The following is a 20,181-nucleotide window of genomic DNA, read 5'->3' as shown; positions in this document are numbered from 1 at the left end:
ATGTCAAGGGGGGGGGGCGGACAGAGCTCAGAAGTATTTTATGCAAAACTTCTACATGATATGTAATTACATATCATCCCCTGTCCAACTAATATGCACAAATTAGATTGGAAAGAAAGAAAAAAATTGTTTTCAAAACAGATTCAAAGATTTTTTTGCATATGTCAGAGACATTCCACTTGTCTTTGATTTGTTTATACAAGCTTTTGCTTTTCCTTCAATTAGTTGGCTCTTTTTTGTCAAATGTTAAATTAAATTTTAATAATAATTTAAATTAAAAAAAACAGTCAAGTATATTCAAGATTTTTTTTAAATAACAGCATTAATGTTTATAAAATTAGTTTAGGAAAAATGGTCGTCATTTCTGAAATTTTAATTTCTTACCTAAATTTTTTTAATGTTATAGTACAATCTCCTGTATCTGGTACCAAAGGAAATCAGGACAAATGAAAAAACGGATAATCTGATTAGTATGAGTATTCAACAAAGAAAATCCTTAAATAAGAGACAATTGCTTTACTTTAATTCATGTAATTAAAAAGTTAAGTATGCATTTAGGTGAAATCTTCTTTGATATCTAGTTTTCAAAATTTACTTTATTTTGTAATTTTTTGCACCATAATCTCATTTTAAAAATGAGGTATTTCTACTCATTATAAGCACATTTACAGATAAACCTATAGCATTCACAGCCATGAAATTTGACACACAGCTGATCTGAAACCGAAGACCATAGTCTCAATGTCATTCTGCCATCTTGTGCTGAAAACATGCAAGGAAAGCTTAAACAAGAGCATCAACTTAAGAGCAGGATATAAGGCGAATGGCTTAAAAATAGAAAAAGAATGCATGTACAGCACCTTTGCCATGAAATGTAAAATTTTGATCTTCAATTTCTGTGGTAAATTATACTTGAAGCACAGAAAACAAGTGAGTTATGAGTTCTATAACTTTTATAATTTAGCGTTTAAGATTTAAAATGATGAATAGTCCAATACATGCAATTGTCTTAAACAAAACCCATAGAGAAATCTTACTGACTTAACTAGTAAGAAAAGTAATTCAGATTTTCACCCCAAGGCAGGGGCGGCATTTCAACATTTCATTCGGGGGGTCGAGTTTTTTAAAACTGAGTTACCTCAGAGTGGAGCAAAACACATATTGGCTAGCGGGAATGGATCATAAAATGAGCTTAATATTAATGAAAATTAGGGTTTAAGTACAATTTAAACTTGAATCTTTTAGTAAAGTTTTAATGCATGATTTTTGGAATTCGGAAGAACACGAAATCTTGTTACTAATCCATCAATGCCCAGTGTCGGGCTTTTTTTCCAGTAAATTGAAAGCTTTTTTTTTCCCCATTGTTCTTCAAAAATAATTCTCTAATTTCCTAAGATACGAAAATGATCTTTCTTTACAAGCCGAGAAGATTGGAATAGTTAAAAAATAATTGAAGTTACAAAGTTATGTAAGAACACCCTTCGCATTCTGCTCTTTAAAATCACCCAAGCAAAATCTTTTAACCTTAAATCGTGTATTAATTTCATAATTATTTAATTTCATAATTTTCATAAAATATTAAATCAATGTCATGACTTATCATATGGATTGATATCAAATCTTCTACATTCTTTCTTTCCCTTTTTTTTAAAATATAAAATTGACTTGGAGAACTTTTTTTTTTTTTTTTGGTTGAAATATATATCTGTACAAAAATTATTAAGTTTAAGCTGCAAATTGAACTAAATCTTGAACAGTCCGAAAATTAAGATTATCGGATTGAAGATGTTTTGATAGAACAAACCATTGTCCAAAAACTCTCTACAATACACACAAAATAAATAAAAATTTAAACGAAGTCCTGCATGTTAAAAGGCATCAGCCTTTTCATCATTGAAAGTCATTTCCCAGTAATTCTTTCAGGCGTCAAATCACTACTCTGAAATTTTAAGAAGGGTATTTATGATTATTTATGATTTTAACTCTTGAGTTTTGAAGACCATCTTGTGTCACTCCAAGATTACATAATTAAATAGCCCCAGCAGAAAAGGTATTTGTTGATGTGCGATAGATATATATATTTTTTTAAGCGTATTTTTAAGAAGTTTCTATGAAAGTATATTATTCATTGAGTAGCTGAAATGTGGCTTCTAGCAGAAGAAAGCGATGAAGATTCATTAAACAAACATGCAATTAAAAACATGAGAGTAACAATGAATGCGAAATAGCAAGGAATTTTCTTGTGAAAAATCATGCAGGCACACGGGACTCTCATATTGAATGCGCCACCGTTATGCTAAACACACAAGTATGAAATATTTAGCCTGTCTGAGAAGATTACTTCTTTAGTGAAAATAAAACATGATTCTCCATTAGTATTTTCTGTTCTGAAAAGGTCGGCATTCAGCAAATGCTTCAAGAAACTCCCAAGCCGTTATTCAAATAGCAGAAAACACTTGCGCTCTTGTCTGGAAATGTATCGAGTTTTATCAATTTTTTCTGAGAATCGGCGAGAATTTTTCTTGTGAACATTGATTTGCGATTTACATAAATTGAATTTATTAATTTTTAACCTTCTGGTCGAAAAATTTGGGGGTGCGACCACCCCCTCTTGCCCCTGCCCCAAGGTTTCTATTTCTTGACTTAAAATGGGGGGGGGGCATACATTTTTAAAAATGATATTCATTTTTACATAACTTATTACAAATGTCGACAAGTAAAACTAAAGATTCAGTACACATTGGTTGTAAATATGGTGAACTTCCACACATTTCTGACATACCTCACACATATACAATAAAATTCTAATTTACCTTATTATCACCTGTAATAACAATAACACGAATTCCAGCTGCCTTGCACCGACGAATTGCATCTTTGACTTCATTTCTTGGAGGATCAAGCATGCCAACAACTCCAATAAAAGTCATTCCAGTCTGAAAATATATACATTTATTAGTTCTACAATTCAGTTGTTCTGCATCAAATTGAGGCAGTTTCGAAAATGCATACTTCATATGAAGCAAATTTTGTACAATCTGCAAGATCCATAGCTGATGGTTGAGATGGACTATCAATTGTAGCAAAAGCCAAACATCGTAGAGTGTCTTTGCCAGTTCCATATTGTTTAGTAACATCCAGTATTTTGTTACGAACTTCTGCAGTCATTGGCACTTTAGTATTACCAATTCGAACATGAGAACACCTTTCTAGAACTCCTTCTGGGGCACCCTAAAACAAAAAAGTTGGACAGATTATGATACAGAATAGTGAAAAATTCAGCTGGCAAACCCTACTTAGCAAATCCAGTAAGAGTATGACTTAAATGTGTTGGACAAAGATTTTTCTTTATTATATTGAAGTGGAATATTGTTTAAAAAATGATTAACTAAAAAATATATCTATTTGAATAAATTAACAAATAAAACTTTCACTAATATTATTTAGACATCTGGCATAGAGAACATTAAAAAAAAAATTTAAAAAAGGAAAAAAAATTAATACTTTTAAATGTCAGGTAAAAGCACAAAATATGGGGTAGTATGTGTGATCTTTCAACCAAAGATCAATTGGAGCCAGAATGCCGTTCTCGCATGGCTTTTCTGGGAAAACATTTTCCTTTTAAATAAAATTTGATTTAAAAAGAATTATTACAATGTTAATTAGATTAATTTTTGCACTGATTCTCATTTTTACTAAGTATTCGTAATATGGACAAAAACCAGTTTCTAGGGGGGGGGGGGGAGATTAATCTCATTTCTTGTTTGTGTTCCAGTATGAAGAAATTTATGAATTCACCCACTGCTAATGAACAACTAACAGGATTAAGAATAAAATAATGTTTGTAAAATGATGTTCTTTGATTAGAATCATATGAGCTTAAAAAGTTTAAATTTTAGCTAAAAATGATGCCAGAAAACAACTGTTTCCATTTCCTAAATTAAGGATTTTCACTTTAAACAAATTTCTCTCTTTTTTTTTTTTGATTACCAACAGCCTATATGAGCCTATTTGAGATATTCTTAACACTGAACCACACATTACACACACATACAGCACCATTTTTATCTTCATTTACTTCTTCATTCTTCCTTTTCAGAATGAAAAGAAGCTTGCTTCCCCCATGTTGCATATTTTGCTCAGATCTTAGGTGCTTCACCAACCTGATTTTTATTCCTAATTACATGCATTAATCATGAATGAAATCAAATTCTGAAAAAGCATGTGATAGTTAATCAAGAAGAAATTCATTCTAAATTATAATAATTTTTATGCTAAACAAAATACGGTCACACTTTTTAAATGCACTTCCAAAAAGCAGACAAAAGGCTTGGCTCCGAGGATGTTTGCCTTAAGTCCTGACTATATTAACTTACTTCAATTATCAATGAAAATTTTTATGCGACTTTTTGAAGTAAATAAACATGATGAAACTCCTACTATAGTTACATTTACAATTATAATTTTAAAAGAGTGCTAAATTTGCTATAATATCTACCTTAGATAAAATGCCGACTGAGAATGATGCAAGATCAATAAACTGCCAGAACAAATGACACAAAACAATAAAATGGTTTCGATGTTGAGTCTTATTTAACCTTTTCCCAACAAAAGCCTCTTTTAGTATTTGCTGGTTCAATAGCATACATTGCTTGCCATTATTTAACAGAAATTTGTGCATTGCTTTATCAAAACATGAAATACCTATGTTGTAACCTTATCAGAATAAATTTTTTCACTAAACATCCACTTTTTGAGGATTTATGAAAACAAATAATTCTTAAACATGGTTTATGAGGCCTTAATTTTTCAAATTAGGGAGTGTTGTCACAGAGGTTAGAGATGTTAACTTTTCTCTCTTTAGCATGTGGATAGTTCCAAAATTAAATTACAATGCATTGAAAAAAAGATTTCCCTCTACTTTTAAGACACAGGGTCAACATTCAATTAGCTGCATAAACTATAATATTTATCACATGTTTGAGAGCTCGGTGTCATTCCATACCGTAATGCTATTTTCGATAGTGGAAGGACATGCAAAACAACATGTCTGGAAATTATTGTCAAGGCATGTTCAAAGAAGTTTATAGACTCTTAATCATTTGACTTGATTTAGTGCCTACAAAAGTATATTAATGAAATCTATCAAAAAAAAAAAAAAGGCCCCCAGTTTAAGGTACACAAAACTAAAATCAAAGAGATTAAAGCTAACAATGTAAGATTCATTATTTTTAATAATGCTACAGTAGTGAAATAAAATAACCAACCTTACAGAACATTTTAGGACCTGGGCCAAGGCGATTTGATTTCAAAGGAGTACAATATGTGCTCATAGATTTCCTGTCTCTTGAAAACTCGAGAGTGAATTCCTTACGCCACATGGCAGATATACCTTGATTAACAATAACAGCAGCATCACGTTTGCTTAATCCAGATTTTTGGAAACCAAATGGATTCATCTTTTCGGCTAGAACAACAAGTGCTGTTTCTGTAGCTTCACCAACTTTTTCAAATATTTGCTTGTACTGTGGGAAATAAAACATATCATTAATATAAAAATGTAATAATAATAATACAGTAACCTATTTTAACAGTCAAGTGCCACTTATCCAACATAACCAGACCGAATTTGAAATTATCTGAACATTTTTCAATTGTTTTAATTTGTTGATAAATCTCACTTATTGACATGAAAGCAGTTGAAGTGTTCAAAAAAGCATGCTTTCTTTGTGTATGAACAATCAAATACAAAATCATAACTGCACTGTAGTTAGTGCATTTTTTATTGCTCACTTTAAGATGATAAGCTTAGAAAAATATAAAAAAGGGAATGACTTTGGATTCTTAACTCATTAAAAAAACATATCTTTTATTTATTTATTTATTTGAAGAACAGCACATAAAAATAACAAGTAATAAGCTTAATTTCCTTCTCTTACTATTGAGAAAGTTTTTGTAACATAATATTAAACTAATTTATTTATTACTACTTTTTTTTTTGATGTGCAAATAAGTTATTTGTATATTAGAGGCATTGTTATTTTTACTGATCTTAGTTATTACATTTCATCGTGTATCACACTTTATTTCTAGAGAAGCACAATATACTACAAATATTTTGATTCATAATTTCAAAAAGATAAAACTCAAAACTATACATGATACAATTTTTACATAAATAGATGCTTAATTGAGAAAAACAAAATACCTCATTGAAATCTATACTGGAATCATTACACATGACACAAATTGTAGCCAATTCACACAAGGACTCATGTTCAGCACAACGTACAGAATGGCCATTCAAATACCTATAAAATAAATCTAATACTTCAAACAAGTACAAAACTTTTCGTATTCATAAAGATTAACAGATAACAGAAATTTTGTACTATTTTATTCACTCATTTTTCTCTCATATTGATGAATTTGTTTGTTTATTTATTGTTTCATTTTCTTTTTATTTACTTATTCTTTTGATCAAAAATATCTTTATTAATTGAATAGAAAATATTTCATTACAAAACTATTTTGATTTTCACTTTGACCCAATCAAAAAAAAAAAAAAGAAAGAAAATTGTTTGTGTTTTAAGGAAGGTAAATACATTTACTGCCAAAAACAAAAAATAATGTTTCAATGCAAATTTTGTTATAAAATTGTGCAAATTTTGTTACAAAATATTTTTTCTTTATGTACCATAATTTTCAGAACAAATTTCCAATTTGTTCACTTTAAAAGAAAGTAAGTTATTTTAATTGTTCACTTTGACCCACATTCTCCTATATAAACGACATTCCAAGCTGGTTCATTTCTTGAGAAATTTAAGACCTATTTAATTACCAATTCTATCAAAAGCATTTTTCTAAACATAAAACTTAAGGGAAAACACGTTCTTTAATCAAATTAGGTCAACTCTTTCAGGCTCCATAAGCATAACCAACACTAGAATGGCAAATTCCTCAGTAATAAATTTTCATGCCACTACTGAGCTTTACTATGATTCTAAATACAGTATAACTTTGATTTAATGATTTCCTCAATTTAATGATACATTTCACTGGTCTGGAAATTATTGCATTCAATGTCTATGTTCCTTGATTTAACGGTAACTTTTTCCAGTCCCTTGACTATCATTAAACCGAGGTTATACTGCACTTAATAAACCAATAAGAATAGTGACTTTGCAGAACTTTAAATCATTTATGATTTGACCAAGAAAATACTTATGACAAAAATGAAAGGATGGAAATGCATGGAATCTGTACTCTGAAATATGTATAAATAAAACTAAAAATTTTAGCTCTATAATCTTTTATTGAATTGACATTTAGATTTTGTGAGCTAACACACACTACTATTTTACACATTGAAAGAGATAAAAACTTAATAAATAATTAGTAAATGCAACATTAAAAATAAGAAATTTCACTCACACTTCACCAATTGGTTCATAGGTTGAACCAGTAACCTCAAATTCAAGAAATTTTGCACTATTTGATTCAATTTTGTCCACTACCAGTATCTAGAACAGCAAATATTTACGTAAATTACATAGTTATGATTAACAAAATAAGCTGTAACATCACAAAATAAAGCCTAATGATTAAAATGAAAAAAATATACAAAGCAATTTGTCAAGAAAATGCTGCAAATAACTATTTCAAGGCTACAATGGAGCCCCTTCATTAGTGCTGTAAGGGATCAACACAGAAGTTACAAGTGAACTATAATGACTCAAATTTTTTTTAAACTATCAAAAAATGAGAAATCTAACAATTCATATTTGCATAATTGACAGATCTATAGTAATGGATTGACAAATCTATCAGTAATGGGTAGTTAAGCTTAATTCTTCTTACTTCTAAAAACCTTAAAATATCATAGAAAAAATTACTTTACGGAATGGGGAATATGGCTCATGAAGGAACAAATTCATAATGAAAGTTATATATACAAGTGCTTCTTAAGAATACAATATTCTCAAGAAAGAGAGCTTTCTTGAGAATATTGTAGAAAAAAGTTTTTCTAAATCAGAAATCAAGACTTAAGAAAACATTTTTTTTTTAATTTTTTAAATGGGGGCAAGGTGTTTCTTTAACAAATTGAAAGGTTCCTGAAAAATACTGAAACTAGTTCCTGCGATGTTTATAAAATTTAAAAAGCATTTTGTACTTTAGGACTGAGCAAGCAATTAACCCCTTGAGGACCAGCGCTCGCAAAACGAAGCGCAGCTACGGGACCGAACGTTCTGAAATGGAACGCCGCCATCGGCCCGAGCATTTACAGCAGTTAAGCCTAACTGAACAAAAATATTCATATAAAATCAGCATCTCAAAATAATGGCTTGAAATTTTAATTTTGCTTAAACAATGTACTACTGATTACTAATTATTAATATAAAGACTATTACATTATTAGAAGGAAGTGAAATAAGTGGAATACTAAAACTTTAACCATGTGCACAGAATAAAATGATATGTGCACAAAAACAAAGTTAGAGTTTGACATCGTGAGTGTGGAATTAAAGAAAAAGAAATGTAGCAAAAAAATATGTTCCTTATGTAATTCTGATTAAAACAACTTAGGCCAACGAATTTAAACTAGTTATATTTCCCACGCGGCAAGTCTCAAAACTGCTTCATAATTCACTCGAAAACATTCCCTTTCACTCACTTCGCTAACCATTTTTATTGCAGTTTTCCATTCTCCAAATGAAAAAGAATAAATACAGAAGAACAATATCAGAAAGGATTCAAAAATAATCATAAACTTCAGGCCTCTTGAAATCATTTCTGTACTCTCATCATACGGGGAATCCCAAAAGTCTGGAACACATACGCAAAAATATTTTAACCTTCCTTCCCTCCCCCATAATTCATTCAGCTAGATGTATATCTCTTTCAATTAGTCGTAAAAAAAAAGAGAAGCAAAGATATAAACAAGAGCAATTGAGACCTCATAAATCATATGCACAGAGCAGTGATTCACTGTTGTTTACATAAAAAAAAATCTATCCCATTGAGAGGCCCAAATAAGAAACTAAAGCGTGTACATGAAGGTCAAAAACCATGTGACTCGAATATGATCAAAGTTATAGCCATTTAGCGCCATCTATCATCATTTAAATATTCAATTCAATCGTTCCATTTCGAGAAAGCGTATACGTGACGCTGGGACATCAGTGTCGATCAGAGCGCGTAGCGTAAAAGTGACGCTGGGCTGATAGGAGAGGAATCGTTGCGTAGCGTCCGCGTGACGCTGGGTGCGAACGGGTTAAAGACCATATTTTGCGAAGTTGTTTCTGTTAGAGATATTTTTACTTTATAATTGTGAAAAATTAGACCTGTGTTTATTTTTCAAATACTTTTGTCTGTTTTCTTTCAAGAATAATTTAATACATTGAAATGTAGTTACAACAAACTTTTAGGGACTCCAAATTTTGTTTATTCTAACAGGAATTTTGTTGTAATGAAATTCATGCAATGTAATGGAAATTAAATTTGACTGAAAATTTATTTCGTTGAAACAGATATTTCGTTTTATTGGTATTCGTTGTAGCAGGATTCTGCTGTATTAATCAAAAGCAAGCTATTTGTGACTTTTGAAACTCTATGCTATGCCACATGACAAATAAGTATAAAGGGTGTCCCAAAATTAACGCAAGATTTGAATTTGCCACAATTTTTGATGTGAATTGTTGGCAGCCACGGAAAAAGAACAATTTGACAGCTGGGAGTTTAGGGTTAGTAAAAATGGAGTGTTATGCTATTATACAGCCAGCGAAACAATTCAATCACTGCATGAGGAATTTCCTGTTCGTGTACTCTCTCGTTTCGGTGATATGAATTGTACCCTAGATCGTGTGATTTTACATCATTAGACTTTCCCCTATGGGGTTATTTGAAGTCAAACGTCTATGTCAGCAATCCCACAACCACCTGCGCATTACCTAATTGCGATATCGAGTGCCAATTACAGTAAACTGCTTGACCCGCCGAAACTTTCATTATTTTTCAAATAGTTGTTCGATAATGAAAATGCATTATAGAATCGAAAACGCTCCATTTGTAATAACCCTAGACCCTCAGCTGCCAAATGGTTCTTTTTTCAAGATTGCCCACAATTTATTGCAAAAATGGCAGCAAATTCAAATTTTGCGTTAATTTTGGGACACCCTTTACAAGAAAGATCATAACAAGAAATAAGTGCTTTTTAAAAATATATATTAAAGGAAAGGACAAGAACATACCCTATTGACAGACATTTGATTGGTTGTTAAGGTTCCAGTTTTATCGGAACAAATAACTGATGTACAGCCTAATGTCTCCACGGAAGGTAAAGATCTAACAATTGCATTTTTCTTGGCCATACGCCGTGTACCTAAAAGTATCAGTAGGCAAAGTTTAATATGCATTAAAGATATCACTTTTCAGTTTTTATGCCAAAACAAAATATTCTGGATTTTATATCCACATAAAGGCTTTCTGCTTATTTTACCAATATGCAAAACTGAGCATGTATTAAAACCTTAACACTTTTGAGCTTTTATGTAACAGTAAAATAGCTATTATTTATATTCAGTAAATTACTGCCCAATAGCCAGGGCTAAAGCAGAAATACATGAAACACACCGCCAGCTCAGTCATTTCCAGCCGAGGACTGCAGTTTCGTGCTTATTAGCACTCATCAGCCCGGCATAGGAAAGTGACTGAACTGGCAATGGAAAACCTCTTAAAGAAGCCAAGAGTGCCAAACAAACTGGTAGCTAATATAGAATTAGCACAGATCAGACGAGTGACCGAAACAATGGTTCGGTTCAACTCAAATATTGAAGGCAAGGCATGGTATATTCAGTAAATTACCGCCCAATAATTTATTGGGCGGTAATTCCATCGCCAGTTCAGTCACTTTCCTATGCAGGGCTGATTACTGCTAATAAGCACGAAACTGCAGTCCCCGGCTGGAAATGACTGAGCTGGCGGTGTGTTTCATGTAGCTATTATTTAGTTACTTAAAAAATAAAAACTGCTTAAGAGTTGACAATTTAAAATGTTGATCGATTACACTTTCAATCATGCATTAGGAAATATGTACAGGAAAAACATTGGAACAGTAAGCTGAGAATTTTAATTATGGTTCAAAAACACATAAACTAAAAGTTAAAACATTCAGGACTGATGAATTAAAATTACCCAAAGCTAAGCACGTAGTAATAACAGCAGGTAAGCCTTCTGGGATTGCAGCAACAGCTAAAGCAACAGCAATTTTGAAATAGTACACAGCTCCCTGTAAAATAAATTTATGAAAAATAAAATTTTCAGACAATCAATTCAACCAGAAAATTTAAAGACAATCTACAAAACGTAAAAATACTACAATTAGTTCAACACACATTGTAAAATCAATCATTATTGTAAAAAACACTTTTTTACATTAGACTATTGCTTTAGTGAACTCAAGTTCTGTTTATTATTTAAATCTATAGAGAGCCTACTGCAATATGGAGGAGCCGACAGGTTGAAGGCTATGGATTAAAAAAAAAAAGAGACATGTCTTATATTATCAAGAGTTTTTCCTCAACAGGACGTATTGAAAAACATTCAGTAGTAAAACAAAATTTGAAAAAATGAAACATGCCACTGTTCCAAGATTTTATATGCATAAATGAAAACTTAATCTACAAAACTGCCAACACTACTTTAGAAAATGAAAACAACATAACTGCTCATATTTGGTACTTCAGTTCAAAAGACAAAGTGCATAAAATTTCAAAAGTTTCAGCAAATAGATTTTAGAACAATGTATCTGTTGCTGACAATTCTTTCACCAATTATTCTTTTTTTTTTTTTTTTTAAATTCTCGGGGGCTATGTTATTCTACCAATAGCGAGGGGAAGGGGGGGGATAGACTTCAAGTCTTATAAAAGACTGACAGAACAACAAAACCTAATAGTTTGAGTTAGCAATATTAAGTACTATGCATAGCAACCTAGTTTTGGTCCTTGGATCAATTTCTAGTACAGAAAACCTAATTTCTTACAAGGCTTCTACTCATAAAGCCAAAAAAAGTGCTTTCGACTTTTCCAGATGGATCAAAAGAAAATTATAGGTCAATGTTTGATGTAAAACCCACGCCATAACATTGACACATGCATTTATTGCTAGACCATTTTACTAACTGCAGGCATTTTGAAGACGGATTAACTGCAGGCAGAAACAGTCCAGACTTTTCAGACAGAGGATCCCACCCCTTTTTTAAATAAAATTATAAAAAATCTACTCACTACCTTTTGAAAATACAATTAACATCAAATCCAGTTCTTTTAACAAGGGTGCTGTTTTCATCAACTAGTAAAGTTGGAAAGTTATACAATTTCATAATTTATTATATTGCATTTATTATACTCGATTGAAAATTATAGGATGAAAAAGTGTAAAACATCATTATTCATGAAATTAATAACAAAACTTTCTAGAACATATATAAGTTTTCAAATTTTTACATAATTTTTGAAAGAATTGAAACATAAAATAATGAAAATAAGCTATTTAGACTCATAAGTCAATTGTCAAAAGCTAAGAAAATATAAAGGATCGAAACAGTGTAAATTGAGACCTAATAATTGTGTTAAAATAGGGGTTAGGTTCCATAAATAAAAAAATACTTCATTCTAGTGATGACTAATTGTATAATAAGTTTAATGTGTACTTATATCAAGTACCATGCACAACATGCATTAACAAAATATAAATTAGTTTCGTGTTCTGATAATAAAGAGGAGCTGGCTATGATAGTCTTTTGGCAGGCATTAAGAATTTTTCTCTAATTCTTTGCAGAGCATTAACACATCCACGATAGAATCTTCCTTCACTAACAAAGATCAGAAAGACCACGTCTATTGTCTAGGAATGGCTCAAAATTTTCAATGTGAACGTTTTTGGTTGTGTGTCACCGATGTTGGTATCCTCGTCGGTTTTGGAATCCTTTGTCACTACTAAAAGCTCTTCTTCCAGTGAGTTCTGAACTGTGTGAGTTTAATAACTTTATTTCTGGACAGAGCTCTGGAACCAATCGCATAAAATGTCTCCAGTGGCCCGAGCTCTATTATTAGCATACAAAAATGCAGTTTGTTACGTGTAATTGCAATCTTTAAAAGTTTGATTTTGAAAGAGGGGAAAATGTTAACTGTTTGCATTACCGCATCCGCGTAAAACCGAAACTCATCGCGTAAAATAAAAGTGTCAAATCTTAAACCGTGTATAGTCGAAACTTTGTAAAATAAACCTGCGTAAAACAAGGGTCTATACTGTATTTGTAATTTCAATTTTTCAACCTTTTTTAAATTTTTATTTTATATTTAGTTGTTCATTTATTATAATATTTTTTTTGTCTTAAAGGAAAACCATCAAATGAATAATTTTTAAAAAGTTAATTCTGTGTAAGAATTGTTTTTCTACTTTTCCTATAAAGTAGTAAGTTTTATTAATAGTTTACCTTGATCCATGACCCTCCATGAGCAGGATCATTAAAATGTCCAATATTAATTGCCCAAACAGCAACACAAATAACAGATATTACTTTAGAAAGTTGTTCACCAAATTCATCAAGTTTTTGCTGTAAAGGTGTTCGCACTTCTTCAGTTTCTGACATCTCAGTTCTGATTTTACCTACAAGAAAAATGAGAATACTATTGAATAAATACTCGAACTGAAAATCGTACTGAAATGATTTCTCTATAAATAAAAACTTACTATTCTAAAGAGTTCTCAGAATTAACACTGAAATTGTTCCACACTTGATTTAAAAGAAATAGTAATCACATTGTGCAGAATCAATTCAAACTTTAATATAACAGCAATTTAGTAAATTAAAAAGAAACAAAAAAGTTAAAAATAAATAGATAAATAAATTAGAGCAAAATGAATTGATGCAAAGAAGACATTCATTCCTGAAGGGTTACTTAGCAAATCTTTGTCATATATGTAACATTTTAAAAAGCAATCTCTCTTGAAATGAAAAAGTAATCCAAGCTTTTTTTTTTTTTTTGACTAGTATTCAGACAAACCAATCACACTGAACAGTAAGGTAAGAGATATGTACAAAAAAAAAGGTTCAATGCAACATCAGAATCTAGTAAAATGTAGTTCTTATGATAATACTTCAATAAGAAAAAGATAGGAGTGATCACAAGGGGAAAGGGAGGAAAATTGTTTCTAAAATTTTTACAAGCATGCTTTAGAGGGGCTGTCTCTTTTAAAAGATGCTATTCTTGGGGTGCTCTGTTAACGTTTGAGGTGAGATATGCCATTGCTCTTTGGGGGGGGGGGGGGGGGGAAACAGAAACAAAAACAAACAGTACCTATAGCAGTCTCCAAACCAGTTCCAATAACAATACCTCTAGCTTTGCCTGCTGCAATATTTGTACCCTAAAATACAAATTAGTCATAAGATATTAAAAATTGATTTAAATGGTAAAATTTTGGTTTTAACAACTGTAAAAGCATAAAAAACCGATATTATACAGAATTTGCTAAAAGTCATGTCAATTGTTTTAACATGAACTTAATTGAACCTAATTTAATATATCAGCAGATCAATTACATCCAAGAATAGTTACAAAATATTAATTTTAAGGAATGAATTATGAACTCACTGAAAAAAGGAGATTCTTTTTATCTTGATTCACAGCTTTAACATCTCTAATGGGATCTGTGTGCTTTATGACTGATACAGATTCACCTGTAAAAATATGTTTATAGTTCAAGAGGTAAATTTTTTTAAAAAGTTATAAAAAAATGCAGTCTTATGAATTCAGATCTGTAAGATTGATCCCAACAAACTATAACTAGGGTAGAACCCCTATAACTGGAGAGGCCGACACATCCGCCATATTGAAGCAAGTGCACAACAGCTATCTTTAGTGGCAATCATTCGCCAAACAGGAAATTTTCAGGTCACATTTCTTTCTCGCATTGTGTGTACGTTCAAAGACAAAGTTGCTTACAGGGTTTGTTTGACTGATTCTTTCTAAAGAAAAAAATAATTTAATTGCTTAGTTTAAGTTACTAAAAGTACTCATTTTAAACAAATATGAGTCTCCGACATTGAATACAGTCGTAGTGGCAAATGAGTGAATTATAAACGATAAAAAAAATTAATTATAAAACTCATTCAATTTGCTTCTGACAAATTAAAACATTTCTAAATAGAGGATTGTAAATCTTTTTGATGGTTTATTGTATCGTTTGTAAAAAAAAAAAGCAATGTGATAGCCTTTCTTCCAATTACCACCCTCAACCTTTCGATAAAGGAGCGAATGTTAAACAGCTTTGGAAAGAAAAAAATAAGCAATTCAAGCATTCTTTTTACATAAGATTCAAGTAGTTGGGCAGAAAGTAGGGTTCGAAAACATAGTATTTGTATGTAACTGTTATGCTTTGATAATATATTAAAGCATGCATTATTCCCCAACAGCATTATTTTTTGAAGGCTTTGGTTAGCTGGAAAAAAAAAAAAAAACTTAGTGTTATGCACTGGACATTTTTTCGAGGATTGCCCTTCAATAGATGGGTCTGGTGAGAAAATAGGGGGGGGGGGGACTAATAAACTTTAATACATTTCTTGGTTGCATCTCAAAATTACTAGGAAGACAATAATTATAATTACATGCATGTGGTAATCTTACTTTAAAATTCTATGATTTTGAAGACATAAAAAAAGCAACATCAAAATTTTATAAAAACATCTTTTCTGGGGAATAAGAATTGAGTGATAAAAAAAATCTAATTTCAACTTCACAACAGTTTTTTCAAAATTATTAAACGAGAGAGCTAGAAAAAAAGTTAAACATTGGAGAAATTTTGGAAACTGTTGGCGTCGCTTCCAGGCTGCAAGTCACTTTGTGTGATATTAATTATCCATTTCTTGTTTCTTTCTGCATCTGCTGGAAATCTGAAGAGCTAAAATTTTTTTTGGAGCTGTTTGCACAATTAACAGCCAAACAATTGCCCATTTAACTCAATTCAACATATGCAAATGAAATGTAAACATTAGCAGCAATGCTATCACACCCAAGCACTGGATAAAGTTTCCTCCAAAATGGCGTATACGTTGGCTCCTCCACTATAGGGGCCTTAAATTGGGGAAACCTAGTATGACGGCAGCACTGTGAAGGCTATGCAGATACAAATCACAGCATTACAATGCTGCCAGGTTAGGTTTGCCCTAACTACAATTGAACAATGCACCCTTGCAATTTCATTGTTGTTGCAATTAAATTTACCATAAATTATTTTATCACCATAAAATAAGACATATAATGCTCAAATAAAATTTTCATGTTAAAAAGGACTCCAACCAATCTGTTATTAATTTCAACATGTTTGATTTTTTATTTAATTTATGTCAAAATTTTAAATACTGGCGTTTTAATTACTGGTGCTTTTTTCAATACGAAACCAAATGAAAATACCACATGATGATAGTTTTAACTTAATAAAGAGGTAGAAGAAATTAACATAAGCAACTCAATTGATAAAAATTAGAAAATAAGTGAAACAAAACATCTAAACATATGTATTCTAGTTAGCAATAGTTTGTGGCTAAAAAATTAAAACCATGGATCATTTCCTCTTTTATAAAGAATTAGCTAACCTAGTTCAAGCATGAGTTCTCCAAAAATCAAAAAACGAGCTGATGACTTCCTTCACATGACTTCCTTTTACCCCAATTTAATGACATTTCCCCATTATTGGCATTTTTAATGTGGTTCAATAGTTTACTCTCTAAATATCACCAACAATGGCCAAATTGAAACCAGATTTTTGCTTAAAAATTCTGGTTTCAATTTGATGACCAAACGCCAAAACTTGGCGATTTTGGCGTTTGAGCCGTTTTTGAGTCATGCGACATAGATTCGCACATACATACAGACGTCACGAGAAAACTTGTTGTAATTAACTCAGGAATCATAAAATGGATATTTCGAGTGTCTATATGTTCCTAGGCACTTATCCACGTGTGGTCGAGTCGGAAAAAAACTCCACATTCATTCGGGGGGGGGGGGGGTGTAAAATAGAAATTAAGATAGGTTTTTGAGTGAATTTTTTCATGAATACAATGCTTCCTTTTTTGTAAAAGGAAGTAAAAAATTTTAGATGCAAACAAAATTAATATTACAGCTCTTTTCAGATAGAAAATGCAGAAAATCAAAGGCATTCAAAAGCTGAATAGAATGACAGAAAAAAAAATGTACTGAAAAAGCATGTTATAACTACTTCAGATGACCTTTTGAATGTATCAGGGTTCCCATTCTTCCAGCAGATTAAAAAATAGAACCTTAAAATGGCCTTTTTACGACACATTTCAAAACTATCTAGAGCCGTCTTTTTCTTTAATCTATCATTCATAATTGATAAGTAATTTTGAAATGCGTTAAAAAGCCCCTTTTTTCTACTTGACAGCAGAGCTTCAAAATGTTATGACTAAAGTTCTATAGGAGCTATAGAATTGTATGATAGATTATTTTAAAGATAATTACATTTGCATTAATTTAATACATTTATGTAACTTGAGGGGTTTTTTTCATAAAATGTTAAATTCAAAAATTTTAAAGACAGTGTCTTTTAAAAATTTGACAAAAACACATGATTTTCATTATACTTTAATAATTACAAAGAATTTCAGAGTTAAAAATCAAACTGTATTTTAAAAAAATTTAAGAACATCACAAAAATTTTTGAATTTCCATGTTTTAAAATTTTGTGGAAAACATTTTTAGTAAATGTAATTCTCTTTAAAATGAGCTATTTTAAACTCTGTTGCTTTCATAAAACATGAGCTATAACATTTAAAAGCGAAATTTTGCAAAAACTATATAAAATTTTCTCACATTTTTTACCATAATTGCTGAGTCACTCATTGTCTCACTCTGACACTGAAACACTCCCCCACTGAAACATGCAGGATATATTCATCAAAATACATTTAAAATAATAGTTTTTTTCAAAAATTTTAAAGGACATTATTTAAATTTTAAATTTTTCAAAAAAGTGTTTCTTGAAAATTATTAATCTATCCACTAAACTCCTGATTATCCATGGGGCGGATTACCCACCAGCTTTCACACATTCAAAAACATGTTTTTTTTTTTTTTTTTTTTTGGCAATGATTAACTAAATGTAGATAAATGCACACATTTTAACTTAGTGCAAAACCTGTGCCTAGACATCCCTTTTTTTTTCTTTCCCTTCCAATGGCATCACACCTTTCATAGTCCCTGATACTGGACTACTTAAAACCTGATTTTTTTTATCGACACTATATTGATTTTTGGATTTATACGACTTATGCGTGTAATTGAGTGACCGCATTAATCTTGCTCAAAAAACTTTCTCCTATGCATTTTTGGTGTAACCTAGCTTTAAATATTTCATATAATCTGTTTGCACTACTTGCTCACATATGTGTGAAATCCATTTTCTACAATGAACGATCCTTTTTCAGCTTTACATGCATTTTTTATACAATGTTATTTTAGTTAGGATGCAATTATTATTGATCTATCTAAAGCTATTGCATAGACTAATATAGCCTTCTACTTATTTTACGGATTATCCCAGAATTTCGTTATCCACGGTTACTGTCCCACCTTATTCTGTGCATAATTGGGAGTTAACTGCATATAAAATTAAAGTGCATGTAAGTACCTTTAAAATGACCTTAATAAATTTATTATACAACTCTGTTGCTCCCCATAAAACTTGAATTTAACACTTTAAAACACTGCTTGCAAGTTTTAAAAAAAAGTGCTGTTTAATGAACTTTAAAAACTAATTAAACATCATTTATGAATAATAGATTTTCGAAAAATAGATAAATGTAAGGCATCAAAGATTAAGGTGTCGAAAAGTTTCATGAAAATCTGAGAAGTCGAGAAATTGTTTTTCATTGATTTGACACAGAATGACACAAATCCTAAACAAATAGGACCTTTGATTAACTTTTAGGGCTTTTGACTACAAAATATGGCTTTTAGAGGGGCACCTACAAACAATACTTGAAAATAGGGCCTTTATAGGGACTTTTGAGGGCCCGTGGGAACCCTGTGTATTTTTATACTGAATAAATTACTAAACCATTGTTTCTTGGACTTAAAAAGTTGATACATTTAAAGGAAAAATATTAGCATTTATATACAGTATTAAATATTTTTCAGTGCAGAATTTTACACAATATGAGATAACAAAATCCTACCAGTTAGTATAGATTGATCAACTCTTAATGTCGTTGAGTATATTTTCAATAACCTAATATCTGCAGGCACTTTATCTCCAACTGAAAAAAGGAAAAGAATTTGATTATTAAAAAAAACTAAAAATAAAATTAAAACAAACGCACACAACCAACAAAAACAATAGCTTGGGATAAACATATATAATTTACCTGACACTTCAACTAAATCTCCAGGAACTATATCTTTAGCTCTTATCCTTTGCACACCTTGTTTATCTTGCCTGATGACTTTGCCCATTTCAGGTTCATATTCTTTTAGAGCTTCTATTGCACTTTCCGCATTCCTTTCCTAGATATTAGTAGTTTTGAATGGAGTTATGTACTCAAAGTAACAAAAATAGCCAGATACTGTAGGAAGTTAAATACAGACAATTAAATAAATTCAAGATAAATCAGGGTGGCGACAGGAATTGTGAAAAAAAGTTCCCTGACTTTTCCCTGATTTCCCTGATTAAGTTCACCAAATTTCCCTGATTTACGTTACCAATAATAATGGTTTTTTTTTCTTTGCTCTACTTGAAATCCATTGTATGTTTGTATAAAATGCAGTATTTTAAATGTTTTAAGTTGTGTAAAGTTGTTGAACTAAAGATATATTTTTAAAAGATGCTACTTTTTTAATAAAATGATTAAAAAAAAACATATCAAGTCAATTTTTTTGGAAAAAACCCTACAAAACAGTATATTAAATTTTTCTACATGGAAAGATCAGAGAAAATTAAAAAAAAAAAATACTTTACTTCCAGAAACCACTTAGCATAAGAATTTTAAGAAACTATTAAAATTTCCCTCAAAAACATGTGTATTTATGATAGAACTAAAAAGTAATTGAAATTATTTTGAACTAAGTTTCCAAACAGTATAATAATTGTTGCAATAATAACAAG

The 20,181-nt window shown here is 30.8% G+C and overlaps 1 protein-coding gene across 3 annotated transcripts in view; it reads right to left on the bottom strand.

Moving 5' to 3' along the window:
- LOC129232376 (calcium-transporting ATPase sarcoplasmic/endoplasmic reticulum type-like) overlaps window positions 1–20,181 on the bottom strand; it is a 118,825-nt gene that overhangs the window by 14,543 nt on the left and 84,101 nt on the right. For all 3 annotated transcript variants that reach the window (XM_054866542.1, XM_054866529.1, XM_054866536.1), the window contains exons 6-17: window positions 19,445–19,583; window positions 19,256–19,336; window positions 14,655–14,740; window positions 14,361–14,427; window positions 13,496–13,668; window positions 11,194–11,287; window positions 10,251–10,381; window positions 7,435–7,523; window positions 6,209–6,311; window positions 5,268–5,525; window positions 3,013–3,231; window positions 2,814–2,936 (exon numbers count right to left, since the gene is read on the bottom strand). In XM_054866542.1, the coding sequence (XP_054722517.1) occupies window positions 2,814–2,936; window positions 3,013–3,231; window positions 5,268–5,525; window positions 6,209–6,311; window positions 7,435–7,523; window positions 10,251–10,381; window positions 11,194–11,287; window positions 13,496–13,668; window positions 14,361–14,427; window positions 14,655–14,740; window positions 19,256–19,336; window positions 19,445–19,583 (1,563 nt within the window). The remainder of the gene's footprint in view (window positions 1–2,813; window positions 2,937–3,012; window positions 3,232–5,267; window positions 5,526–6,208; window positions 6,312–7,434; window positions 7,524–10,250; window positions 10,382–11,193; window positions 11,288–13,495; window positions 13,669–14,360; window positions 14,428–14,654; window positions 14,741–19,255; window positions 19,337–19,444; window positions 19,584–20,181) is intronic.

This window comes from Uloborus diversus, chromosome 1 (assembly GCF_026930045.1).
Source record: "Uloborus diversus isolate 005 chromosome 1, Udiv.v.3.1, whole genome shotgun sequence".
Lineage (NCBI taxonomy): Eukaryota > Metazoa > Arthropoda > Arachnida > Araneae > Uloboridae > Uloborus > Uloborus diversus.
This window is presented reverse-complemented; position numbering and strand designations above follow the sequence as displayed.